This window comes from Heterodontus francisci, chromosome 7, assembly GCF_036365525.1.
Source record: "Heterodontus francisci isolate sHetFra1 chromosome 7, sHetFra1.hap1, whole genome shotgun sequence".
Taxonomy (NCBI): Eukaryota; Metazoa; Chordata; class Chondrichthyes; order Heterodontiformes; family Heterodontidae; genus Heterodontus; species Heterodontus francisci.
The window spans coordinates 57,384,634-57,412,565 of record NC_090377.1 but is presented as its reverse complement, the minus strand read 5'-3'; the positions used below and the strand labels follow the sequence as shown (position 1 = coordinate 57,412,565).

At 45.7% G+C, this 27,932-nt stretch overlaps 1 protein-coding gene across 3 annotated transcripts in view; it reads right to left on the bottom strand.

Moving 5' to 3' along the window:
• fap (fibroblast activation protein, alpha) overlaps nucleotides 1–27,932 on the bottom strand; it is a 141,557-nt gene that overhangs the window by 106,935 nt on the left and 6,690 nt on the right. For 2 of the 3 annotated variants that reach the window (XM_068035239.1, XM_068035240.1), the window contains exons 3-4: nucleotides 16,011–16,049; nucleotides 4,366–4,461 (exon numbers count right to left, since the gene is read on the bottom strand). In XM_068035239.1, the coding sequence (XP_067891340.1) occupies nucleotides 4,366–4,461; nucleotides 16,011–16,049 (135 nt within the window). The remainder of the gene's footprint in view (nucleotides 1–4,365; nucleotides 4,462–16,010; nucleotides 16,050–27,932) is intronic. The other variant, XM_068035241.1, reaches the window with a different exon arrangement.

Below are 27,932 nucleotides of genomic sequence, written 5' to 3'. Positions count from 1 at the left end.
CCAGGCAACATCCTAGTAAATCTCCTCTGCACCCTTTCCATAGCTTCCACATCCTTTCTATAATGCGGTGACCAGAACTGCACGCAATACTCCAGGTGCGGTCTCACCAGAGTCTTGTACAGCTGCAGCATGACCTTGTGGCTCCGAAACTCGACCCCCCTACTAATAAAAGCTAACACACCATATGCCTTCTTGACAGCCCTATTAACCTGGTTAGCAACCTTCAGGGATTTATGCACCTGGACACCAAGATCTCTCTGCTCATCTACACTAACAAGAATCTTCCCATTAGCCCAGTACTCTGCATTCCTGTTACTCCTTCCAAAGTGAATCACCTCACACTTTTCCGCATTAAACTCCATTTGCCATCTCTCAGCCCAGCTCTGCAGCCTATCTATGTCTCTCTGTATCCTACAACATCCTTCGGCACTATCCACAACTCCACCGACCTTAGTGTCATCTGCAAATTTACTAACCCACCCTTCTACACCCTCTTCCAGGTCATTTATAAAAATGACAAACAGCAATGGCCCCAAAACAGATCCTTGCGGTACACCACTAGTAACTAAACTCCAGGATGAACATTTGCCATCAACCACCACCCTCTGTCTTCTTTCAGCTAGCCAATTTCTGATCCAAAGCTCTAAATCACCTTCAACCCCATACTTCCGTATTTTCTGCAATAGCCTACCGTGGGGATCCTTATCAAACGCCTTACTGAAATCCATATACACCATATCCACTGCTTTACCCTCATCCACCTGTTTGGTCACCTTCTCGAAAAACTCAATAAGGTTTGTGAGGCACGACCTACCCATCACAAAACCGCGCTGACTATCTCTAATGTACTTATTCTTTTCAAGATGATTATAAATCCTGTCTCTTATAACCTTTTCCAACATTTTACCCACAACCGAAGTGAGGCTCACAGGTCTATAATTACCAGGGCTGTCTCTACTCCCCTTCTTGAACAAGGGGACAACATTTGCAATCCTCCAGTCTTCCGGCACTATTCCTGTCGACAATGACGACATAAAGATCAAGGACAAAGGCTCTGCAATCTCCTCCCTAGCTTCCCAGAGAATCCTAGGATAAATCCCATCTGGCCCAGGGGACTTATCTATTTTCACACTTTCCAAAATTGCTAACACCTCCTCCTTGTGAACCTCAATCCCATCTAGCCTCGTAGCCTGAATCTCAGTATTCTCAACAACATTTTCTTTCTCTACTGTAAATACTGACGCAAAATATTCATTTAACACTTCCCCTATCTCCTCTGATTCCACACACAACTTCCCACTACTATCCTTGATTGGCCCTAATATAACTCTAGTCATTCTTTTATTCCTGATATACCTATAGAAAGCCTTAGGGTTTTCCCTGATCCGATCCACCAATGACTTCTCGTGTCCTCTCCTTGCTCTTCTTAGCTCTCCCTTTAGATCCTTCCTGGCTAGCTTGTAGCTCTCAAGCGCCCTAACTGAACCTTCACGTCTCATCCTAACATAAGCCTTCTTCTTCCTCTTGACAAGCGCTTCAACTTCTTTAGTAAACCACGGCTCCCTCGCACGACAACTTCCTCCCTGCCTCACAGGTACATACTTATCAAGGACACGCAGTAGCTGCTCCTTGAATAAGCTCCACATTTCGATTGTTCCCATCCCCTGCAGTTTCCTTCCCCATCCTACGCATCCTAAATCTTGCCTAATCGCATCATAATTTCCTTTCCCCCAGTTATAATTCTTGCCCTGCGGTATATACCTGTCCCTGCCCATCGCTAAGGTAAACCTAACCGAATTGTGATCACTGTCACCAAAGTGCTCACCTACATCTAAATCTAACACCTGGCCGGGTTCATTTCCCAGTACCAAATCCAATGTGGCATCGCCCCTGGTTGGCCTGTCTACATACTGTGTCAGAAAACCCTCCTGCACACACTGGACAAAAACTGACCCATCTAAAGTACTCGAACTATAGTATTTCCAGTCGATATTTGGAAAGTTAAAGTCCCCCATAACAACTACCCTGTTACTCTCACCCCTGTCGAGAATCATCTTCGCTATCCTTTCCTCTACATCTCTGGAACTATTCGGAGGTCTATAAAAGACTCCCAACAGGGTAACCTCACCTCTCCTGTTTCTAACCTCAGCCCATACTACCTCAGTAGACGAGTCCTCAAACGTCCTTTCTGTCGCTGTAATACTCTCCTTGATTAACAATGCCACACCCCCCCCTCTTTTACCATCTTCTCTGTTCTTACTGAAACATCTAAATCCCGGAATCTGCAACATCCATTCCTGCCCCTGCTCTACCCATGTCTCCGAAATGGCCACTACATCGAGATCCCAGGTACCAACCCATGCTGCAAGCTCACCCACCTTATTCCGGATGCTCCTGGCGTTGAAATAGACACACTTTAAACCAGGTTCTTGCTTGCCAGTGCCCTCTTGCTTCCTTGTAACCATATCCCTGACCTCACTACTCTCAACATCCTGTACACTGGCACTACAATTTGGGTTCCCATTCCCCTGCTGAATTAGTTTAAACCCCCCCGAAGAGCACTAGCAAACCTCCCCCCCAGGATATTGGTACCCCTCTGGTTCAGGTGAAGACCATCCTGTTTGTCGAGGTCTCACCTACCCCAGAAAGAGCCCCAATTATCCAGGAAACCAAATCCCTCCCTCCTGCACCATCCCTGCAGCCACGTGTTCAACTCCTCTCTCTCCCTATTCCTCGCTTCGCTATCACGTGGCACGGGCAACAACCCAGAGATAACAATTCTGTTTGTTCTTGCTCTAAGCTTCCACCCTAGCTCCCTAAATTTCTGTCTTAAATCCCCATCTCTCTTCCTACCTATGTCGTTGGTGCCTATGTGGACCACGACTTGGGGCTGCTCCCCCTCCCCATTAAGGATCCCAAAAACACGATCCGAGACATCACGAACCCTGGCACCTGGGAGGCAACATACCAACCGTGAGTCTCTCTCGTTCCCACAGAACCTCCTATCTGTTCCCCTAACTATGGAGTCCCCAATGACTAATATTCTGCTCCTCTTCCCCCTTCCCTTCTGAGCAACAGGGACAGACTCTGTGCCAGATATCTGTACCCCATTGCTTACCCCTGTTAAGTCGTCCCCCGCAACAGTATCCAAAACGGTATACCTGTTGTTGAGGGAAACAGCCACAGGGGATCCCTGCACTGCCTGCTGGTTCCCTCTCCTTCCCCTGACGGTAACCCATCTACCTACTTCTTTTACCTGAGGTGTGACTACCTCCCCATAACTCCTCTCAATAACCTCCTCCGCCTCCCGAATGATCCGAAGTTCATCCAGCTCCAGCTCCAGTTCCCTAACGCGGTTCTCGAGGAGCTGGAGTTGGGTGCACTTCCCACAGATGCAGTCAGCAGGGACACTCTTGGCGACCCTTACCTCCCACATTCTGCAGGAGGAACATACAACTGCCTTAATCTCCATTCCCACTATTCCAAATTCCCAACAAATCTACTGAAAAACCAAAAAAACAAAAAGTCAAAACTTGTTAGGTTAGCAATCAAACGGACAGAACTTCCCAAATAAAAGGTTTACCTTATCAACACACCAGAGTCCTTTTTTTTGGTTAGAGGAGGAGGGTGGGTGGGAGACACTACACGTGTAGTGTCTCGGGTACAGCCACCACACAAATATATACCTTTTTCCTTACCCAGCAGTCCCCTGGAGTTTGCAAGTTCTCCCTGTGTCTGCGTGGGTTTCCTCCGGGTGCTCCGGTTTCCTCCCACATGCCAAAGACTTGCAGGTTGATAGGTAAATTGGCCATTAGCAATTGCCCCTAGTATAGGTAGGTGGTAGGGAAATATAGGGACAGGTGGGGATGTGGTAGGAATATGGAATTAGTGTAGGATTAGTATAAATGGGAGGTTGATGGTCGGCACAGACTCGGTGGGCCGAAGGGCCTGTTTCAGTGCTGTATCTCTAAACTAAACTAAACTTATTATGTAGCTCTTTTTGAAGAGCTTGTCATAAATTTGGTGCCTTATTGAATTAGTAAGTCAGTTAAAATTTAATTAAGGCTACAGTTGTACTATAGTTACCGTTCTTTGATCAATATCTGTTTCATGTTATGCACGGTTGGTGGACAGGAATTTTATATAAGTTCAACACCAAAGAAGCACTGTGATTATTTTAAGCTGTTTTTTAAAGCAAGAAAAGTCAGTCTATTTTATTAATTCCTTTCAAACACAGGCCAATCTGCATTCATATCCTTTCATGACTTTTCTTAAATTTTTGTCAGCAGCCTTGACTTGCAATCACACAAATCTGACATCAGTGTAAGTCATGGAGTGGTAAAACAATCAATTGTTAATAATTACCTGATATCCACCGCAGGTTGTATGACTTATATCTATAATTTCCACTTAAGTAGTCATCTAGCTGAAATGTTGGACGTTGATCTTGTTCTTTCTTTCCTAATTCAAAAATGATAACATAAACAATTGTTATTTTCAATATCAATTATCTCATTTAACTGAATGCTGGATGCCTTGCATAGGAACTATATGATGTTTAAAGATGGACTCAACACAAGCACAATCTGGAAGATTGCATGAAGTAATAAGTCATGAAAACTATCTCACTGCAGTGTTAATATTCCCTCCCAATCACAGTGCCTACATCAAAAATGATTACATAAAATAGGATACAACAAGCAGTGCATCCAAGTGATGTAAGCATTCAGGAATTTCAAATTTAGTGCTCTTAATTACTGACCAAAGGAGGGGGAATTGGGAAGAGATCTCTGGATTCCACAAAAATAACTGTTGTACTGGCACAGTCCACCAGCTGAACTTGCTTATAATTGATTGTGTGAACCATGATATTCTCCTAACCCTCCTACAGGAAAAAAAACTAGAAAACATATCTTTGGAGAAAAGCACTGGTGTTAGCATGTATCCCTGAATACTCATTGGCGACGGGGGAGAAATCTTCCAGTAATTTTTTGTAGGGGAAGGTGTTCAAGCATATATTTTGCTCTTTGGGAATGCTAATGGGCAATGGCTGCTCTTACTGACCTGTATACAGGAAAGATTCCTTCATTAAAAAAGCCCTCAGTTTTTGGAGATGCTGTTAGAGAATAGTGAACACTATGGTTGGAATTGCAATCCAACAATAACAACTTGCAGTTATGTCGCACCTTTAACAAAGTAAAACATCCCAAGCCGCTTCACAGTAGTGTTACCAAACATAATATGACACCAACACACATAAGGGAATATTAGGGTAGATGACCAAAAGCTTGGTCAAAGAGGTAAATTTTAAGAAGCATCTTAAAGGAGAAATCAGAGGTAGAAAGGTGAAGAGGTTTAGAGAGGGAATTCCTTAGCTTAGGACCTAGGCAGCTGGCAGCTGAAGGCACAATCACCAATGATGCAGTGATTAAAATTGGGGATGTGCAAGAGGCTGGAATTAGAGGAGTGCAGAAATCCTGGAGGGTTGAAGGGCTGGAGGTGGATACAGAGATAGGGAGGGACAAGGTCATGGAGGGATTTGAAAGCAAGTATGAGAATTTAAAAATTGAGGCGTTGTTGGACCAGGAGCCAATGTAGGTCAGCGAGCACAGGGTTGATGGGTGAATAGGGTGACCACTAATAACACGGGTCCAGATGTCTGCTCTGCCATAATATTGAGGTTAAATGCAGTGTTCCTACTTCTGCATGACAATGCCAGATCAAGTCCCTTAAATATTTTAGCAGCCCTTCCAATGTGTTGCACATGATATGCTGGAAGAGTGCTGAGGTTGCAGAAGTGTGATTTTCAGTGCCAGTAACTCGTAATAGTCTGCACCATTTTCTGTTGGGGGTGGGGTGGGATACATGGCAAAGATGTCGGCGTCAGAACAACATCGTCTCTTTGAGGCTAAAGTCTAGACATGCTGGTATATGGGCTGGCCCTCGATAAAAGGTCAGGGCTGGCCAGGGAGAAAATTCCAAACATTTTCATGCTTTCCTTTACAATTGTCATTGCCATTGAAAATAATGATAGAGTTAGAGCTAACAATACTAAGGAAAACCATTTGGAATATAGAAAGTGTAGTGGGGAGGTTAAAAAGATTATTAGACGGTCTAAAAGGGAATATGAAAAAAGATCAGATTATATAAAAGGAAATATGAAGAACTTTTATAAGTATGTAAAAAGTAAACAAAAGAATAGTTAAATAGATGGTAGAACTGCTCACTGATGAGGGAGAGAGTCTAATTGTGTAAGGTGATGAAAGTCTCTGACTTGCCATTTGGTGCAGCAGGGCTCTGCTCTGGTTTTCTGACAATGTCACAGGGTAGGTAACTCTGTTACACCTCTGAGACATAGGCTGTCTGCTCTGAGAATATACATGACACCCATCTCCATGACTTGGGACAGGGTCAATGGCCTGGCAAAGTGGTGGATGGAGATTTCATTCTATCACGTTTTTGCCTCATTGAAAGAGTCCACAGACTTTAGGCCCCATACTTTTTCCCCTCACTTATGGCAGTTACTGGAGGAATGGCAGCCCATGGAGATTTTGTTGCACATGACGAATGTCTGCTCAAATTTGAAAAAAAGAGATGTTAAGTGCAGACTCAGGCCGGAAATTTCACAAATCCTTTTAAAGGGACATAAGCCTAATGGGACTTCAACCTACCATTTTGCCAGTCTGTGGACTCTATCCCAAGTAATAGTGCAGGAGGTCACTTACTTAGAATGGGAAGCCTTGCAACAGATGTAGCAGAGGTGCCCATCCCGTGAGGCTTCCGAAAAAACTTGAATGGCATGCTACTACTCTAGAAGTGGGGGTGAGGGAAATGTTTATAGATCCTTATATATTAAACACATTGAAAGCTTGTAGTGATTTTTAAAAAATCAGGATCTTAACATCTTTGGGACCTTTAGGAGACCCACAATGGAACTCATGCTTTCTTGTGGCAGACATAGGATTCACCAGGCCTAACAAGGGTGAACTGGACAGGGTTCTTGTCATTGTCCCAAATGTGCTATTAGGACACAGGTGGGGGAGGGTGGAAGATATATCACCCCTCCGATTGAGATTTTCTTTGCTAGGTAAAAGGGGCATTCCCCCTCTTGAGATTGCACTGCATTTCTGCCCCCTCCAGCCACCAGAATTGTGGGCCTCATGAATGAATCTCAAAGTGGGACTTCAAATAGATAGATTTCTATTCAGCTGCAGGGATGGAGTCATCCCTAAAAGTAGTGAATACCAATAGATTAAGGTAGTCTTTAGTAAGTATAGCTTTGCACTATTTAGAAGAACTGCTGTGATATAAAGTAGGGCAATGTTCTGCATAGATCCTCTTTGTTTTGAAGATTGCAGGTGATTGCTGCTTGACCTAACTTCGGAGTATCATTATTTAAATTACATCTGCTTATGCCTATTCTGTGCTAATTATGCTAAACAGGGATTTAAATCTGCTCTGTAGTTGTTAATTGTCAAATAAGGAATGGAAATTTTAATTGTCTTTTTATCACCATGGTGGCTTTAGAGATGGTGGGCTGAATTTTGTCAACAATGATCAAGTCCCACCGCTGGGGCCGAAAGCGGGAGCCGACCCTGCGCTAGTGGGGAGCGGGATCCTGGAGTAGCATTTTACCAGTGGCAGCCAGTTAACAGTCTGCCACCAGGGCCGCGCCGAATTGTGGATGGGAGCATGCCACCCAGAGCTGCTGGCACAATCAGACGGCTTGCAGTTTGGCAGCCTTGGCTGCGCCACCGTTGCAGGACAAGAGGGTGTCGCCATGCCGAGGCGCCCTCAAAGAGGAAGTAAGTTGCTTTGAGCAAGGCCCTGGCAATCGGCAGACGGGTGGGCGGGCACGAGGGTGGTCATATAACAGCGGCGCGTCTCAGCCGCAGGGGTGGCCATTGCCTGCAAGGGGGCTCCCCTCCATGGGCCATGGAGCAGCCTTTAAGCAAAGCCCCCCACCACCCCTCCCGGAACCCGCAGAGACGCCGCCAGGATTAACCTGGCAGTCTCCCCACTTCATGGCGGGCCCTCCTGACACAAGCAAAATGCAGGCGGGCATTTGACGTGGCCCTTAATTGGGCCCTTAACTGGCTCAATTGGCCACCCAGCAGGCGGTAGTGCTGCTGAGGTTCCCATCACTGGTAATATGCCATGGTGACGGGAAAACATCGGCTTCCCCAACCATATTACCAGCAGGTCCACCTCCCAGCCCATTGGCATAGGGTTGGGAAAATTCAGCCTGCTAATACTAAGGTTGGGTGTGAACAGGGACGTGGGAAATATAAGATGAGTTATAATAGTCAACCAACAAGAAGATGCAGGATTTGAATTAAACTAATAGATTGGCAGAGCACATAGTGAGGCCTTTTGGAAAGAAGATTGAGAAGATGCAATATAAACAATTTTAATCTTACAATTTTAAAGGGAGTGCAGGAACAGAGAAATGTGGGGATTTATGCACTGAAATCTTTGAAAGTGGCAGGAAATGTTGAGAAGGCTGTTATAAGAGCATACGGGATCCTTGGCTTTATGAATAGAAGCATATAGTACAAAAACAAGGAAGTTATGCCAAACCCTTGTAAATCACTGATAAGGCCTCAAATTGAGTATTCAGCTTAATTCTGGGCACCAAACTAAGAAGGATGTCAAGGCCTTGGAGAGGCTGCAGAGGAAATTTATCAGAATGGTACCAAGGGATGGGAGACTTCAGTTATGTGGAGAAACTGGAGAAGCTGGGTTTGTCCCCATTAGAGCAGAGAAGGCTAATGGGATATTTTATAGAGGTGTTTAAATTCATGAAGAGTTTTGATGAGTAAATACAGACAAAATATTTCCACTGCCTGAAGGATCGGTAACCAGAGAACATAATTGGCAAAACAGCCAGAGTTAATGTGAGGAGAAATATTTTACACAGTGAGCTATTTTGATCTGGAATGCAGAATCACAGAATTGTTATAGCACAGAAGGAGGCCATTTGGCTCATTGTGTCTGCATTGGCTCTCCGAAAGAGCAATTTACCTTGTGCTACTCCCCCACCTTCTTCCCATAGCTCAGCACATTCTTCCTTTTCAGATATCAGTCCAATTCCCTCTTGAATGCCTTGATTGAATCTGCCTCCACCACACACTCAGGTAGCACATTCCAGATCCTAACCACTCGCTCTGTGAAAAAGCTTTTCCTCATGTCGCTATTGCTTCTTTTGTCAATTACTTTAAATCTGTGCCCTCTTGTTCTCAATCTCTCCACGAATGGGAACAGTTTCTCCCTATCTACTCTGTCCAGACGCTTCATGATTTTGAACACCTCTATCAAATCTCCTCTCAACCTTCTCTTCAACCTTCAAGTTTAACATAGCTTCCTTGCTAAAGTGAGATCAGAGAAACTGTCCTTGACATCAAAGCAACATTTAACCGACTGTGGCATCAAGGAGCCCTGGTCAAATTGAAGTCAATGGGAATCAAGGGGAAAACTCTCCACTTGTTTGAGTCATACCTAGCACAGAGGAAGATGGCTGTGGTTATTGGAGGCCATTCATTTCAGCCCCAGGACATCGCTGCACGAGTTCCTCAGGATAGTTTCCGAGGCAAAATCATCATCAGCTGCTTTATCAATGACCTTGCCTCCTTCATAAGGTCAGAAGTGGTGATGTTTGCTGATGATTGCACAGTGTTCAGTACCATTCACAACTCCTCAGATACTGAAGCAGTCCATGTCAGTATGCAGCAAGATCTGGACAACATTCAGACTTGGGCTGATAAGTGGCAAGTAACATTTGCACCACATAAGTGCCAGACAATGATCATCTCCAGCAAAAGAGAATTTAACCATCTTCCCTAGATGTTTAACAACATTACAATTTCTGAATCACCCATCATCAACATCCTGGGAGTTACCAATGAACAGAAACTTAACTGGATCAGCCATATCAATACAGTGGCTACAAGAGCAAGTCATAGACTGGAAATTTTGCAGTGAGTAACTCATTACCTGATTCCCCAAAAGCCTGTTCACCATCTACAGGACACTATGACCTTCACAAGGACCGAGACCTTTGCAGGAGGGTGTTTGAGGGCACTACCTGACCGGTCCAGGACTGGAAGAACATCTTCAGAAGCACGATAGCCTTCTCAATGGTTGTCCTACTGAGCAGGTGGCATTGAATGTATCACCTCTGTTTTTTTTTATTTCCAAAATATACTTTATTCATAAAAATCTGAAAAAATTACATTCCCAAATAGTTTAAAACAGCATCAAGTCAAAAAATACAAACAGTGCAAAGGTGATCAGTTTCCTTCTATACAATCATGAGTTGCCTCACAACCCTTCCATTTCATTGTCATGCCAATTACATTTTTACATTTACAGCACACAAAATTTTCCCGATACAGTTCGAGGGGTTTCCCATGGATCCAGCCCCTCAGTTCAGCTTGGTGGGGGGACCTTACACTGTGGTCTTTCCCCATTGAGCCTTTGCTGCCGCTGCCCCAAGCTTTAGTGCGTCCCTCAGCACGTAGTCCTGGACCTTGGAATGTGCCAGTCTGCAACATTCGGTGGTGGACAACTCTTTGCGCTGGAAGACCAGCAAGTTTCGGGCAGACCAAAGGGCGTCTTTCACCGAATTGATAGTCCTCCAGCAGCAGTTGATGTTTGTCTCGGTGTGCGTCCCTGGGAACAGCCCGTAGAGCACAGACTCCTGTGTTACAGAGCTGCTTGGGATGAACCTCGACAAAAACCACTGCATCTCTTTCCACACCTGCTTTGCAAAGACACATTCCAGGAGGAGGTGGGCGACCGTCTCTTCCCCACCACAGCCAATGCGGAGGCACTGTGCGGAGGGGGCGAGACTTCGGGTGTGCATGAAGGATCTGACGGGGAGGGCCCTTCTCACCACCAGCCAAGCTACGTCTTGGTGCTTGTTTTAAAGTTCTGGTGATGAGGCATTCCGCCAAATGACTTTGACGGTCTGCTCGGGGAACCATCCGACAGGATCCACCGTCTCCTTCTCCTGTAGGGCCTTGAGGACCTTCCGTGCAGACCACTGCCTGATGGACCGGTGATCAAAGGTGTTTTCCCGCAGAAACTGCTCCACGAAGGATAGGTGGTACGGCATGGCCCAACTGCATGGAGCGTTCCGTGGCAATGTGACCAGGCCCATCCTGCGCAACACCGGGGACAGATAGAACCTCAGCACGTAGTGACACTTGGAGTTTGCGTACTGGAGGTCTACACACAGCTTGATGCAGCCGCACACGAAGGTGGTCATCAGGATGAGGGCCACGTTGGGTACATTTTTCCCGCCCTTGTCCAGAGATTTGAACATCGTGTCCCTCCGGTCCCGGTCCATTTTAGATCCCCAGATGAATCGGAAAATGGCTCGGGTGACTGCCACAGCGCAGGAGTGGGGTATGGGCCAGACCTGCGCCACGTACAGCAACAACGTGAGCGCCTCGCACCTGATGACCAGGTTCTTACCCACAATGGAGAGAGATCGCTGCCCCCACATGCTCAACTTTTGTTGTACCTTGGCTACTCGCTCCTCCCAGGTTTTGGTGCACGCCCCGGCCCTTCCGAACCATGTCCCCAGCACCTTCAGGTAATCTGACCTGATGGTGAAGGGGACAAAACATCGGTCAGCCCAGTTCCCAAAGAACATGGCCTCGCTCTTGCCGTGGTTAACTTTGGCTCCCGAGGCCAGTTCGAACTGGTCGCAGATGCTCATCAGTCTGCGCACGGACAGCGGATCCAAGCAGAAGACGGCGACGTCATCCATGTACAGGGAGGTTTTAACCTGAGTGCCTCCGCTGCCTGGGATTGTCACCCCTCTTATGCTCGCATCCTTCCTAATAGACTCAGCAAAGGGTTCAATACAGCAAACAAACAAGACCGGGGAGAGAGGACAGCCCTGTCTGACTCCAGATTGGATCGGGAAACTTTCCGATTCCCACCCGTTGATTGAGACTGCACTACTGATGTTTGTGTAGAGCAGTTGGATCCAATTGCAGATTCCCTCCCCAAACCCCATTTTGGAAAGCACGTCCATCATGTAGGTGTGCGATATCCTGTCAAAAGCCTTCTCCTGGTCCAGGCTGATGAGGCAGGTGTCCACCCTCCTGTCCCGCACGTAGGCGATCGTATCCCTGTGTAGCGCGAGACTATCAGAGATCTTCCTGCCGGGTACAGTGCAGGTCTGATCGGGGTGGATCACCAACTCCAGAGCAGACTTGACTCGACTGGCTATGACTTTGGACAGAATCTTGTAGTCAACATTAAGCAGTGAGATGGGCCGCCAATTTCTGATTTCTGCCCTCTCCCCCTTCCACTTGTAAATGAGGGTGATGATGCCTTTCCTCATGGATTCTGACATGCTGCCGGCCAGGAGCATACTCTCGTATACTTCCAGCAGGTCCGGGCCAACCCAGTCCCACAGGGCCGAGTACAACTCAACCGGTAAGCCGTCGCTTCCACGAGTTTTACTCGTCTCGAAGGACTCGACGGCCTTTGTCAAATGTATCATCTCTGTGCCACTGTCTGGGGCTCCTGTTGAGGAGTCAGTAGCCATCTCTTCAAGGGATATCCCTTGTCCCCTAAGATCCATCCATGCACTTTAGGGTGGGAGTGAAAATCTGAGGTAGCCTGGACTGATGGAAGATGAAGAAATTATGGCAGCTGCCAGAAAAGTGAGCATATACATGGAAGAAGCTCTTGTTGTCATCGCAGACCAGTTGAACGTTGAGGGAGTGGAGGTCCTCCTTGTTGATGGATCTCTCTGGCAGGTTGCTGGGTGCCTTGAAGGCCACATGGGTGCAATCGATGATATCCTGCACCTGGGGGAATCCAGTGATGGAAGCAAAACCCACTGCCCTCTGCCCCTGTGAGGCCGTGTCTGTCATTAGATGAACGTGCTGTCCAGCTCTGGCAAAGAGGGCATCAGTTACCAGTGAGATGCAATGGTTTGCAGCCATTTTTGAGACGCCACTAAGGTCGGCACCTGATCCTTGGTAGAATCCAGAAGTGAAGAACTTCAAGGCTACAGCAACTTTGATGGCCGTTGACAGGGAATGGTGACCAGTGCTACCGGGTGCGAGGTTTTTGGCTACGAGGACATAGATGTGTGTGACCATCCGCCTGGAGAGTCGCAGTCTCCTACAGCACTGACTCTCAGTCATCTCCAGGTAACTCCATCTTGTTTTGAGGGTTTGACCTCCATTGCCTTCCTGCCCTTCTTTACTCTCCCATGCCGTCCTGATGCCCGAGGTTCAACCCTTTCTGTGGAAGGTGTTGCCGCTCATCGTTGCTGGTCCCAAAATCAGACAGTTGTGTCACCATTGCCAGCTACAGCCTTCCTTCTGGGCAGGCGGCCACCCAGTTGTCTTTGGCAGCTTTGTTCCTTGCTGCTCTGCGCCAGCGATGCCAAGGGGGGTGCTGATACCATTCAAAGGCCGGGTGTCGAGTGCCCACTCTCCCTGCCACCTGCGCAGCGCCAAGTGCACCTTTGCCCTGCTGACCCTCTTAAGGGGCTGAGATGTTGCCCTGGGGCAGCCATGACTGGCTCCCCACTTTTTACTTGCCTCCCTTTGGCTGATCTGTTTCTAATGGCGCGGGTAACCCATACGCCCCTTTAAAAATTTAAACTTCAAGCCTTGACAAGCTCTTAATGAGTTTTAATCAGCTTTAATTGGCCTCAATTGGGAGGAGAGCAGGATTCCTTTCCCACCCTGGTGACTATTGCCAGCATGGGGTATGGCGTCTTGGAACTGACACACCGCCCGACACTGATATTTTCTGGGCCCCATCTCCCCTCTTCCCAACTTCTGGGGCCCCAAAAATTGAGCCCTATGTTTCAGTTTTATAAACCTGTCATTTATAGAAGGGAAGAAGTTAAGAAGAGCGGCAGTTTTGAGTCATGGAAATGAATGAGTTAGAGTGCTAGACATTGATTTGAACACATTTGGGAAGAGATAGAAAGGGTTCAACAGTACAAGAAGGAGACACTTCTATTTTCTATATAACTAAATGCTTTATTGATATGTAGGGAAGTGTGCACCGTACTTCAAACTGTCACACTTGTAATGTGTCATAAATGCAAAGGTTCATCACTTATTTCATATATGACACTTTTCAATGTGACCTTTTTGACCAAATAACCACTCTGTTCAATTAATCATACAGATTCACTCAAATATTTATAGGTATGAAACTAGTGGATGGGTAGTTGAAGCGACAAATCACAACCAGCAACTCCAACAAACCCAACCAATAAAATCTCTAATTTCTTTTCCTTGAACAAACTATTGCCAGAAACTAAATCAGGCACACCACTCAGATATGGTCTTGACATTGGTTTCAGCCATAATTAATTTCCCCATTGAGGCTTGTATATGTAACAATACCATTTATATAAAATACAAAAATTTGAAAAAAGACATCCACCAAGTTTAATAGAGTTGTTCATTTGCTGTCCATTTTTCCAGTTTGCATATTTTGTATAAATGTTATTGTGGGATGTCTCACAGAGACATTCCATTCTCTCTGAATGCTGCATCTCGATTCCCAAAGTTGGGAATTGTGCCGAGATCTTCACTAGAGTGGAAATGTAGAAAACGTGGGCCGGAATTTTACGTTGGGTGGGAGGCCAAGTCAGGGGGCGAGCCCGCCTCTGCCGGGCCTGGGGAGCTACCCCTGGATTTTTCACTCCCCAGACCCTTAATTGGCCTTGGGTGGGACTTTCACCTCCTTGAGGCAGGAAGTCCTGCCTAATAGAGCTGCCGGCCAATCAGTGGGCCAGCAGATCTTAGTCCCAGCAGCACCACCAGGAGCGGTGGCCAGTGCTGGGACTGCATCCAGCCAACAGAAGCAAAAGAGACAATAGCCACGGAAACAAGGTAAGTATTTGGGGCCCTCGTCGGGGACGATCGGCTGGGCCCCAGCGAGGCAAGGGGGATTGCTTAGGAGTGGGAAGAGAGTGTTGCCCAGTGGGGGCGGTTGGGCCATGTGGGGAGGGCGCCTACGTGGGGCACAAGGTTCCCGATCATGAAGGGCTCCTCCCAGACCTCAAGGAGGCCGCCAAGTTTTACCTGACAGCATTCTGGGGGCCTTTGGTGTCCGGCCACCGCTGTCAAAATACCAGCAGCAGCAGGAGGAGGCCCTAAAGTGGCAGTTAATTGGCCACTTAAGGGTCTAGATTGTCCTGGGGTGGGCGGGCCGTTTCTTGCCACTGCTGCCTGCATAAAATTGCAGCGGGGGTGGGAAGGTGTTTGGAACAGCACCCCCTGCCTCCCACTCAATTTTTGGCCCCGCTGCCCCACCACCAGCCCACTCATGTGGGGGGGGGGGGGGGGGGGGGCTGTAAAATTCCAGCCATTAAAACCATACTCCAGATATTAGACTGTCCACAAGAGGACTGTTAGCACCGCACTTCCTGCATTATATTCAAGTGAGAACACTAATGTTTGTGCTACTTTTACTTTTATTTTAATTATACATTGTGTCATCACATCATTTTATAGAAACATAGGAACAGGAGTGGGCCATTCATCTCTTGAAGTAATTTCCGCCACTCAAGTAGATCTTGGCTGATCTGTACAGCTAATCTAATTAACTGCCATTGCTCCATTTTTCTGACACCCTCATATTGCAAAAACATTATCAATCTCAGTTTTGAAAACTTCAATTAACCCAGCATTCACAGCCTTTCAAGGGAGAGCATTCCAGGTTTCCATTACAATTTATGTGGAAAAGTGCTTTCTGATTTCACTCCTGTATAGCCTAGCTCTAAATTTATGTTGCAAAATATTCCTGAATAAAGCTTTGTCAATAACCAAACAGAATATGAGTTACAAAAACTAGATTGACAATATATACTCTCTGCATTAAACTGTATTACTGCTCTGCTGTAAACTCAAATCTTTCAATGCAACTCAATAATATGTGCTCTGTTTTTGAGAATAAAGATGATCTTAATTAGCAAATAAAAATTATGAATGAACTTGACTTCTTGCACTTACGGAAAACCATGTATTTGTCCAAGTGTATCCATTTAGGTTCTGAAAGACAGGAAAAAGTCCCGTAGAGTTAATATATATTATATATATTTATGTATTATTTGAGGATCTAAAATATTCTTCCAGAGCCCAAAAGGATTGCCATGACAGATATTTTAATAAGATGAAGCTTTGGGGTTTAGTATTTGGACTTGGAGGGTCAATTTTAACTCTTCCCACTTGAGGGAAAATGGCAAGATGGGCAGTTAAAACTGAGCAGGTTAGCTTAATGTGATGATATTTTCTAAATCGAATCCAGGGGCACACAGCCCGATATTTACCCACACCATCCAAGGCCTCCCAGCATGCTCTGATCCAGCTCCCAGGCCATCCACACAACCCAGCTCCAGCTGCTGCTCATTAGTCCGGTAACAGCGGCCCCCATTACTCAGACTTTTTGACTCCAGGGCAGTTTTCTCTTCAGCCAAATTTCACAGGAAAACTGTACGCAATCTGAGGACTATCCGGGGATTTGGTGGTGGCGGAAGAGGGGTGGTGTTCGGTTTGGGGGTTTGAAGTTTAGGGGGGGTAGAGCATGCGCATTGTGATAACAGAGCACAATCTCTGCATAAATGAAGGTCCCTCAGTGAGTCCACCCCTTCTACTGGTTCAAAACAGGAGATTGACATCCATCCCACAAATCAGAACCCATCCCAATGCAGAGCCCCACCCACTTTATCGACTGACTGTAAGCAGCTTGGAGTCACTTGGGAAGGCTGCACCCCAGGTCTTAGATTTTACCTGGAGGTCCTGCTGTGGGATCTGAGGGACTGAAGTGAGGTGATGGTTGCCATACTATGGGCCCTGAAAACATCCCACCTGTAGTACTGAAAACTTGTGCTCCAGAACTAGCCACACCTTTAGACAAGCTATTCCAGTACAGTTACAACACTGGCATTTACCCAACAATGTGGAAAATTGCCCAAGTATGGCCTGTTCACAAAAAGTAGGACAAATTCAATCCAGCCAATTGCCACCCCAAGTCTATTCTCAATCATCAGCAAATGATAGAAGGTGTCGTCAACAGTGGTACCAAGTGGCAGTTAATCAGCAACAGCCTTGGACCAAAGATAGACAAAAGAACTGAATTCCAGAGGTGAGGTGAGAGTGACTGCCTTTGACATCAAGCATTTGACTGAAGGTGACATCAAGAAGCCCTAGCAAAACTGGTTAATGGGAATCAGGGTGAAAATTCTCCACTGGCTGGAGTCATACTTAGCTCAAAACAAGATGGTTGTGGCTGCCGAGGGCCAAGACGTCACTGCAGGAGTTCCTCAGGATAGTGTCCTAGGCCTAACCACCTTTAGCTGGTTCATCTTTTTCTTCTTAGGCAGTCCCTTGGGATAGAGGATGACCTGCTTCCACTCCAGTCCGATGTGCTCTGAGATGGCTTATAAGTCCAATGTGTGATCGGCTAACTCTGCCACATGAGGGGCAGGTGGTGTTTCAAGGGTCAGGTAGATGAATAGCATGAAGGTTTTTGTGCTCCCTCCGAAACCTCGACTTTGCCTCCGCACGTTCCCGATGAATTCCCTCGAGGTGTACGATGCCATCCCAAAGGAGGTTTCTCCATCTAGGACAGTCACGAGCCAGGAACTCCCTTGAGATACTGAAGCAGTCCGTGTCCATATGCAGCAAGATCTGGACAACATTCAGGCTTGGGCTGATAAGTGACAAGCAACATTTGCGCCACACAAGTGGCAGGCAATGACCATCTCCAACAAGATAGAACCTAACCATCTCCCCTTGACGTTCAATGGCATTACCATTGCTGAATCCCACCATCAATATCCTGGGGGTTACCATTGACCAGAAACTGAACTGGACCAGCCATATAAATACTGTGGCTACAAGAGCAGGTCAGAGACTGGGAATTCTGTGAGTAACTCACCATCTGACTACCCAAAGCCTGTCCACTATCTATAAGTCAGGATTGTGATGAAATACTCTTCACTTGCCTGGATCAGTGTAGCTCCAACAACACTCAAGAAGCTCGACACCATCCAAGACAAAGCAGCCCACTTGATCGGCACCCCATTCACCACTTTAAACATTCACTCCCTCCACCACTAGCACACAGTGTATCATCTACAAGATGCGCGGGAACACCACCACCTGCAAGTGCCTCTCCAATTCACACACCATACTAACTTGGAATTATATCACCATTTCTTCACTGTTGCTAGGTCAAAATCCTGAAACTCCCTCCTTAACAGCACTGTGTCTATACCTACACCACATGGACTGCAGCAGTTCAAGAAGGCAGCTCACCATCAGAATCTCAAAGGCAATTAGGGATGGGAAATAAATGCTGGCCTAGCTAGCGACGCCCACATCCCCTGAACGAATAAAAAAAAGGTGGGCTGGTCACTGACCTTTTCTGCTGGTGCGCGGGGCCTCCGACCCAATGTAAAATTCCAGCCACGTTTTACACGCAGAGGATCAGCTCTCTCAACATGTGTGAGCACTAATGCCTCAGGAGGCTTAGGTTTTCACAGCAGGTCATTGCTGATATGTGGAACATCCTGAAACAAGACTTCCTTCCCAGTGGATCAAGTGGGCATGCACTGCCAGTGGTTGACAAGGTGTCTGTCACTGGAGGGCCCCCTTCTCCCCACTTCCCCCCACCCTGCCCTACACATCCCCACCTGCCCTGAGTCTTTCCCTGAAGTTCTTTGCCCTCTTCTCCTGCAAGGAGAGAAAGCAGAGAGTTGTGATTGTGAGAAATGGATTGTGTGGAGAGGATGGATGGGAACATTTGTGTAAGGTGACTATGAGGAACAGATGTGAGATGGCACAAAGATGAAGGTGAATGTGAGTGTTGGCTATTCAGATGGGGATGTGAGGAGGCACCTGGAGAGAGAGGAAAGAATGGAGCTGCAAGGTGCATTGGTCTGAGGAGTGTTGTGCAGGAAAATGCTGGGAAAGTGCTATGCCACTCACCTTTCCCACCGTCCTGAGATCTTTGAACCTTTTGAGGCACTGTCTTCAGGTTCGATAGTCCATTTTGTTGTATGACTGCCTTTAAGAGTGATGTCCCTTTAAGATCTTAGTATGCTAATGAGCTAAGTACCAGGATCCAGTCACATGACTACAAGCCAGAGTCACCCAGCAACTGTAACACCGAGAGGAAGGTTCTGTACTTTAGATAGTAGTTTAGCTGTAATAAACCTGTTTGAGATCGTCAGCATAACTGGACTCCATGCATCTCATTTATCTTGCATCAGACAACATAAAGAGCTCATTACTTCCTCAGCCACTTCCATCCATGACTACTTGGTTTGAGAGGCTGGTCACTTCCTCTTCTGCTTTTGTTTAATTCGTTCTTGGGATGAAGGGAGTACCAGGATTTTGACCCAACGACAGTGAAGAAATGGCGATATAGTTCCAAGTCAGGATGGTGTGTGGCTTGGAGGGGAACTTGCAGGTGGTGGTGTTCGCATGCATCTGCTGCCCTTATCCTTCTAGGTGATAGAGGTCGTGGGTTTGGAAGGTACTGTTGAAGGCGATTTGGTGAGTTGCTGCAGTGCATCTTGTACATGATACACACTGCTGCCACTGTGCATCAGAGGTGGAGTGAGTGAATGTTGAAGGTGGTGGATGGGGTGCCAATCAAGCGGGCTGCTTTCTCCTGGATGGTGTCGAGCTTCTTGAGTGTTGTTGGAATGTGTGTGGGCTTTGCCACGGACAATTAGTGGGGCCCCAGCGAGGCAGGGTGGGGGATTGCCGCTTGAGAGGGGAAGGGGAGGTGCTCTAGTGGGGACAGCTTGTTCAGCGGGGGGAACAGCACCCCCCGCCTCCAGCCCGCTCCTGTTGGTGGGGGTCGGGGGGCGGGTGGGAGGGGCAGTGTCAAATTCTGGCTCCTGTGTGGTGGTGTTGCCTCCTTTCAGCAGGATCTCTGTGTTCATCCCCTCTGTCCAATGGAGCGGCATGTGGCCGAGGAGAAGGCAGATGTTGCTGCTGGTGGTGTTGCTCCTGCTGCTCCCGATGTTGTTACTATTGCTCGTGCTACTCCTCTTGTTCCTCATGAGGGGTGCAAGGTAGAACTGCATATGCTGCTCCCACACCACAGTGAAGGTTGACAACAGGGCCGTGGAGATCAAGGTGAGTGATGTCTAAGACAGGTGAATTGACTTCCAAGAAGCTGGAAAGCACCTGTCAAGCTGTGAAAGCACCCTCTCAGAAGCAGTGCTGTGAGTGGCAGTCTCACACCTAGGCAGGACTGCAGCTATTCAGTTTCACTCTTTGAGCCTTCCCAGCTTGTCCGTTTCACTGGTTATCCCGTGAACGCCACACAGCTCAGGAAATCAATGCGCTGGCTGTAAAAGCCAGAAGTCTGGGATAAATCCTGAGTTAATTGGGAATTTAAATTTTGGGGGTTTTCCACTTGTCTGCAAACCCGGCCGGATTAAAACCAGAAGTGGGTGTCATCATGTTTGGTTTTCACTTTTCTAGGTTTTAACCCCCTGCCCGCTCCCAAACCCACCTACCTTTGGCAGTTAAAATTTTGCCCATTAAATCCATCTATGTCTCTATATAGCTTCCTATTCCCATCTACACAAGTCACTTTGTCTCTTAACTTAATATTGAATAGAGCAGCGAGGAAGGAATGATTCAGTATCAGAGGAACCAGTGGTGTAGGAGCAGTTCAATGTGAGAGGGAGCAATGAGGCAGGAGTCGTACATCAATTAGGTCAAACAGCTGATGACATATAATTAATCAGACTTAAAAAGCACTTAAATTACTTTTATTTAAAAGCCATATGTCTATCCTAGACAACTACAGACCCATTAATTTCATATCGTCTCCAGGACCTATAACTTGGTGACCAGAGTGCCTGCCTGAGTCAGGCAGTAGGCTCTTTTAGTAAGTAAACAGGGGTTGTATAACATACAAAGGATCCTAATTGCTATTTTAGAACCGTGCTGGTGCTTCAGCCAAAGAAGAGCCCAGACGGCAGGTTTTATTGCATTTTGGAAGCTGGTTGAGTCACCTGATGTTGCAGCAATTTGGAGCCATCAAACCAATGCAGGGTGCTCACTTTGCACCTACAGATTATTCCTAATGAGGACCAGACCTGAATATATACCAAGCCTTCCATCAGGATTATCAAGCAGCTGACAGGCATGCTTTACCAGGGTAGAAATTTCCCCCAAGCAATGCGCCCTGAGGAGGAGAGGAATGGACACATGCTCAGCAGCAGAAGTGCAGTATGTTATTTTTGATGCATGACAGCATCATTTCTCCTGAGTGAAAGGCCACAAATTCTCCCCCACTGCCCCTGCGGTGGTGGTGGGGAGAACCCACCCCAGCCAACTACCTGTTGTGAAAAGATCCAAGGTTTATTCCACAGTCTGATGAATTAGTTTATCTCATCAGGAAGTGTTAGTGTTACTACAATTGCCGCAGCGCCCTTCAGTTAGGAAAAGGAAAAACATGCCATGCTTCTTATTCCTGATCACTATCAAGTGAACCCTGTTAGAAGTGTGCTGTGTGTAAATTTTGGGAGAAGGCAGAATCAAGCTCAGGAGTGACAGACTCAACAAACAAATAGCCTGCCAGCATTCACCACTGGAGCTAAAAATAAATAGTGGCCTATGGCAACGTATGAGGGCAAATGCCACCTATGAAACCACATCTCATCTTTGGCGCCAATGCTTTCAGGAGGGTTGGGGGAACAGGATAATTGGTGACAAGGAAAATTAGGAAGCAGAGAGTAGCAGTCAACTAGAGGGTAGAATATAAGGGGGTAGAATTCAAGCTTCAATGATACAAATCCCTGGTTAGACCACACCTGAAGTACTGTGAGCAGTTCTGGACACCACACCCTATGAAAGATATATTGGCCTTGGAGGGAATGCAGCGTAGATTTACTGAAATCATATCTAGGTCCAAGTGTTAATTATGAGGGGAGAGCATAGGATCATAAATACAGGAGTACACCATTGAGCTTTCGAGCCCATTCTGCTATTCAACGAGATCATGGCTAAATACACATGGCTGTATTCACAGGAATTTAGAAGCTTAAGGGGTAATTTGATCAACATTTTTAAGATATTAAGAGTAAATAGAGAGAAACCATTTCCACTGGTTGAAGGGATTGAGCACGGGAGTGGGACTGACTGGCCGGCTCCAAGGAGAGTTGGCATGGACTTGAAGGGCCAAATGGCCTCCTTCAATGCCATAATTCACTCTATGATGTAGAGGCATAGTCTAAAAATTAGAGCCAGCCGTTTCAAGAGTGAAGTTTGGAATCACTTCCACATGCATAGGGTGGTAGAAGTTTGGAACTCTCTTCTGCAAATGGCAATTGATTCCGGGTCAATTGTTAATTTTAAATATGGGATTTATAGTCTTTCCCTAACCAAAGGTATTCAGGGATATGGGGCAAAGACAGGTATATAGAGTTATATCACAGATCAGCCATGATCTCATTGAATGGTAGAACGGGCTTAAAAGCTCAATCGTGTATTTCTGTATCTATGTTCCTATGGTTTGAGTGCAAAGTGTAAATCAGAGTGGAGAGAAGGTATTTGCCACATTCATTACTTATTCTTCAGCTGTTTTTAACCTACATCTGCATGAGTATTGAAACCTAAAGTAGCTATGTTAAATGAAAAGCACTAGGGACCAAGGATGTTAGATTTAGATTGGTTATGTAATCAGACCGACAGATGGAAATAAAATTTAACATTGATATATGTAAAGTATTGTAACAGCTAGAAAAATAAGTATAGTAACAATTGAATCACCAGAGGGAGGCTTAGAAAGAGACTTGGGAGTGATCGTAAATTCACTGCATTTCAACGATATTCCAAAGCAATTAAAAAAGCAAATAGAATGCTGGGATATTCAACCAGAACACCAGGGTGTCCATGTCCAGATATTATAAATCCACATTCTTTCTTCTTTCTTTACAATGTATTGGTCAATATACATTTGGAGCCAGTTCACAAAAACATACATAGGAGAGAGTTTGAAGAGCAACAAGGTTGGTCCCAAGTGCAAACAGGATGATCTATGAGGAAGATTATAAATAGTTAAGCTCTGGAGTCTGAAAAGAAATAAGTAGGAGCCTCACTGTAATTATAAAGTATTAAATAGCATGAATAAGCTAAAGCCAGCACAATACTTCAAATTAAGTCAGGGTTTTCTTGACTGTCCACCATAACCTTAGTGATTACATTGTTTCTCCGGAGTTTTTGCAGATCTTCCACCAAAGTTAACAATGGGTGCTTCGCAGAACATCACAGAAATTCAACCCACGGATCTCCTGAGCTCGGACAGCACAGTGGCACAGTGGTTAGCACCGCAGCCTCACAGCTCCAGCAACCCGGGTTCAATTCTAGGTACTGCCTGTGTGGAGTTTGCAAGTTCTCCCTGTGTCTGTGTGGGTTTTTGCCGGGTACTCCGGTTTCCTCCCACCACCAAAAGACTTGCAGGTTGATAGGTAAATTGGCCATTATAAATTGCCCCTAGTATAGGTAGGTGGTAGGGGAATAGAGGGACAGGTGGGGATGTGGTAGGAATGTAGGATTAGTATAAATGGGTGGTTGATGGTCGGCACAGACTCGGTGGGCCGAAGGGCCTGTTTCAGTGCTGTATCTCTAAAAATAAAAAATTGGAATTTAATTGCTCCTGCTGAGAGAATTTGCAGAATGACAAATGTTCATAAATTCCCTGCTCCAGATCAGAAGAAATTAACATGAAATAACCTTTCTTTAAAAAAAATCCTGTTTGACACTGAAATTTGCTGCTTGAAGTATGATTGATTCAAAATGCGTTTGTGTAAATACCATTGGATACTACAATAGGATGTTTTTATGAATGATAGTGATTTTTGATCTTTGAATTTTCTTTGCTAAGCCACTTATTGTACCCTATCCATAAGTGAAAGCGCAGTATGAGTAAATCTCCTCAGATATTGAAACAATGGACTGAATTTTATTCGGGCACACGCTCCACGGCGGCACCTTTTAAACACAGCGGCGTGCCCGCATTCAGCGGCTGCTGAGCCCCCACAATATTACACGTGGGGGCTCATTTAAATAGAGGGGCAGAGCGGCCGCTCCCGAGGACATAGAGAGGGTGGCTGCCACGTCCCCAGCAACGACGTCCGGCACCACTGCGCAGCCGCTGGCGCCATTTTTAAAGGGCTTTAAGCCCTTACAATTCATTTTAATTTGTAAAGGGAAATCATTAGTGATTTTTATTAAATATAAATTAAATGATGGAGGCCCTTCCCCAACCCCCACATGGTCATTTCATTGCCCGAAATGACCATCAATTAATTTTTCAAATACCCGAACTTCACCCCCCCCAAACCTTCAATTTTTTGCCCTTCAACCCCTTCTCACCATCCCCACATCCAATAAAAATTGATTTGCCCGCTCCTCCACCCCTCACGCCCTGAAATTTTTATTACTCCCCCCTCCCCAATAGGTTCTCACCTCCATGCAGAGTTCCAAAGGCGAGCGAAGGTCGAATGGAGGCCACAAAATCGGTGTGGAACGGCGGGTAAGTTAATTTGAATATGTTTTAGGTCAATTTATATATGGAGATGAAGGGCCCGCTGCCAGGTGACAGGGGAGCTGCATCGAGGTTCCCCCACTGCTGGTAACATGCGGCGGGCCCTTCTCGACGTCACGAGTCGAGGTGGGACTCTCCCTGCAGAATTTTACCGGCCCCTGCACCGTAACCGGCGGTGTCAAGGGGCAGGTAAAATTCAGCGCAAGAACTAAGGCTTTGTAGAGGGTTAACATTTGTTATGGGGAAAATAAATGTTTAGCACAGAAGAGGAAATTTTCTTGGAGATAATTTAAACAATGGATGGGATGTGGGAATTTCATTTGAGACAAGAGAAGATAGTAATATCAAAAATGTCAATAGATTATGAAGCAGTACCAAGATGGAGCCAACGATGAAAGGTTGGTAGCTGTTGATTATACTTGCAACAAACTGTTGCTTGAAAATTACTATTGGTAGTCAAATGTTAAGTAAACATTTCTTAAAATTGTTGAGGATTACACAGCATAACAGATAAATTTATTTTCAGGATGTGGGTATCACTGGCAAACTTGCCCATCCTCAAAATACAACTGAGTGGCTTTGGGTTAATGGGCATTTAAGAGTCAACCATGTTGATGTGTAACTGAAGTCACATATCGGCCAGACCATTTAAGGTCATGTTTCCTTCCGTTAATGACATTATTTAACCAGTTGGGTTATTATGACAAAACAGCAGCTTTGTGGTTACTTCTAACGATATCAGCTTTTCATTTCCATGTCCAATCGGCAAATTGCCAAGTTGTGATTGAAACTCACATTCTCTGGATTATTAGTTTAGGCCTCTGAGTTATTAGGCCAATCACGTAACCACTACACTATGATTCCTGATGGTTTTTAAAGAGTAATACATGATACACTATAACACCCACATAGTTGGTTGTCCAATGGAGCAGCAAGATCAATATTGAAGGCCAGAATCTGTTCACAGTACTAAGAAGCGATGTAAACCAAATAAACAACCACTAAATCCTTTTCAATAGTGCAGGAGACAGAAAGGTAGCTATTAATGGTGCCATATTATTGTGTTATGCAAATTATTAAATAAAGGAATGCCAGGTTTATTAACTGGGCATGGGATGCACTTCTGTAGAGAGTAAGGGAGAAAAATAAACCATTTAAATGAACAAAGTATGGAAGGAATTACAGAAAGGATCAGTACTGTCTCTTGAAGCCAGCTGACCAGGACGAATAGTAAGAAAATCCATTAATGTACGGCAAAAGTACATTATGCGTAGTAAGAGCTGTTAGAAGTCACCGTACAAGAAAGTCTGCTATGAGCTGCTTTAAATCTGATTTTATCAGGTAGTATGGCCTCAAAGTTGTGCGTCTGCATGACATTGGCTCTTTTCCATGTTCCTGCAATAACTCAATACTATTTTACTATTTGAAGGACAAGATGACCTATGATCAGGTGCAGCAACCTTGTACAGGTGGTACAGAGAAATATAGGAATTGCTAAATAAGAAAAGAACAAGGTCCATCTAATCCATCTGGTAGTTGCATGACACAATAATAATGAAGTTGTTGACACTATTTAAAAAAGCAGGGACAGAAAAAACAGAGAATTACAGACCAGTGAGCCTTACATCAGTAGTGAGGAAAATGCTAGAGTCTATTATAAAGGATGTGATAGCAGAACACCTGGAAAGCATAAACGGGATTGGGCAAAGTCAGCATGGGTTTACGAAAGGAAATCATGCTTAACGAATCTACTGGAGTTTTTTGAGGATGTAACTAGTAGAATAGATAAGGGAGAACCAGTGGATATGGTGTATTTAGATTTTCAGAAGGCTTTTGATAAGGTCCCACATAAGAGGTTAGTGTGCAAAATGAAAGCACATGAGATTGGGGATAACATGCTGGCAAGGATTGAGAATTGGTTGACAGACTGGAAACGGAGAGTAGGAATAAACAGGTCTTTTCCCAGGTGGCAGGCAGTGACTAATGGGGTACCGCAGGGATCAGTGCTTGGGCCCCAGCTATTCACAATATATATTAATGACCTGGGTGAGGGAATTAAATGTAACATTTCCAAGTTTGCAGATGACACAAAGCTGGGGAGGAAAGTGAGGAGGATGCAAAGAGGCTCCAATGTGATTTGGACAAGTTGGCTGAGTGGGAAAAAGCATGGCAGATGCAGTATAACGTGGATAAATATGAGGTTATCCACTTTGGTCGTAAAAACAGAAAGGCAGATTATTATCAAAATGGAGATAGATTGGGAAAGGGGAAGGTGCAACGAGACCTGGGTGTCCTTGTACACCAGTTGCTGTAAGCAAGCATTCAGGTGCAGCAAGTAGTTAGGAAGGCAAATGGTATGTTGGCCTTCATTGCAAAAGGAGTTAAGCACAGGAGCAAGGATGCTTTACTGCAGTTATACAAGGCCTTGGTGAGACCACATCTGGAGTATTGTGTACAGTTTTGGTCTCCTTATCTGAGGAAGGATGTTCTTGCCTTGGAGGGAGTGCAAAGAAGATTTACTAGGCTGATTCCTGGGATGGCCGGATTGACATATGAGGAGAGATTGGGTCGACTAGGCTTATATTCACTAGAGTTTAGAAGAATGAGAGGGATCTCATAGAAACCTATAAAATTCTAACAGGACTAGACAGGCTAGATGCAGGGAGGATGTTCCCGACAGCTGGGGAGGCCAGAACCAGGGGCCACAGTCTCAGGATACGGGGTATGCCATTTAGAACTGAGATGAGGAGAAATTTCTTCACTCAGAGAGTGGTGAACCTGTGGAATTCTCTACCGCAGAAGGCAGTGGAGGCCAAGTCATTAAATATATTCAAGAAGGAGATAGATATATTGCTTAATGCCAAAGGGATCAAGGGATATGGGGAGAAAGCGGGAACAGGGTACTGAATTAGACAATCAGCCATGATCTTTTTTGAAAGGCGCAGCAGGCCCGAAGGGCCGAAAGGCCTACTCCTGCTCCTATTTTCTAAGTTTCAATGACATAGCAATCAATGTCTATCAAATAGTCTACAACAGACGCAGACATGATGCAAGAAAAAACCCAGTGCTGGAAGCTTGAGAACCAGAAATCCAATTGTTCCTCTCATGCATTCTACACTTACCAGATGTCTCAAATTACCCATACACTGTATCCCAAAATGTTGTTTTCTGAAAGAAATCTGATTTGCATTTAAATGAATCAATATGAATTGCTTACATCATTTCCTTAGGGAGCCTGTTCCAAAGATTTACCACTAGCTGACTGAAACACTGGGCTGAATTTTACCAGACCTTCGGAAACGGGCTGGGAGGTGGGAAGGCTGGCAAAATGGCGCAGGAAGACATCGGATGACGCA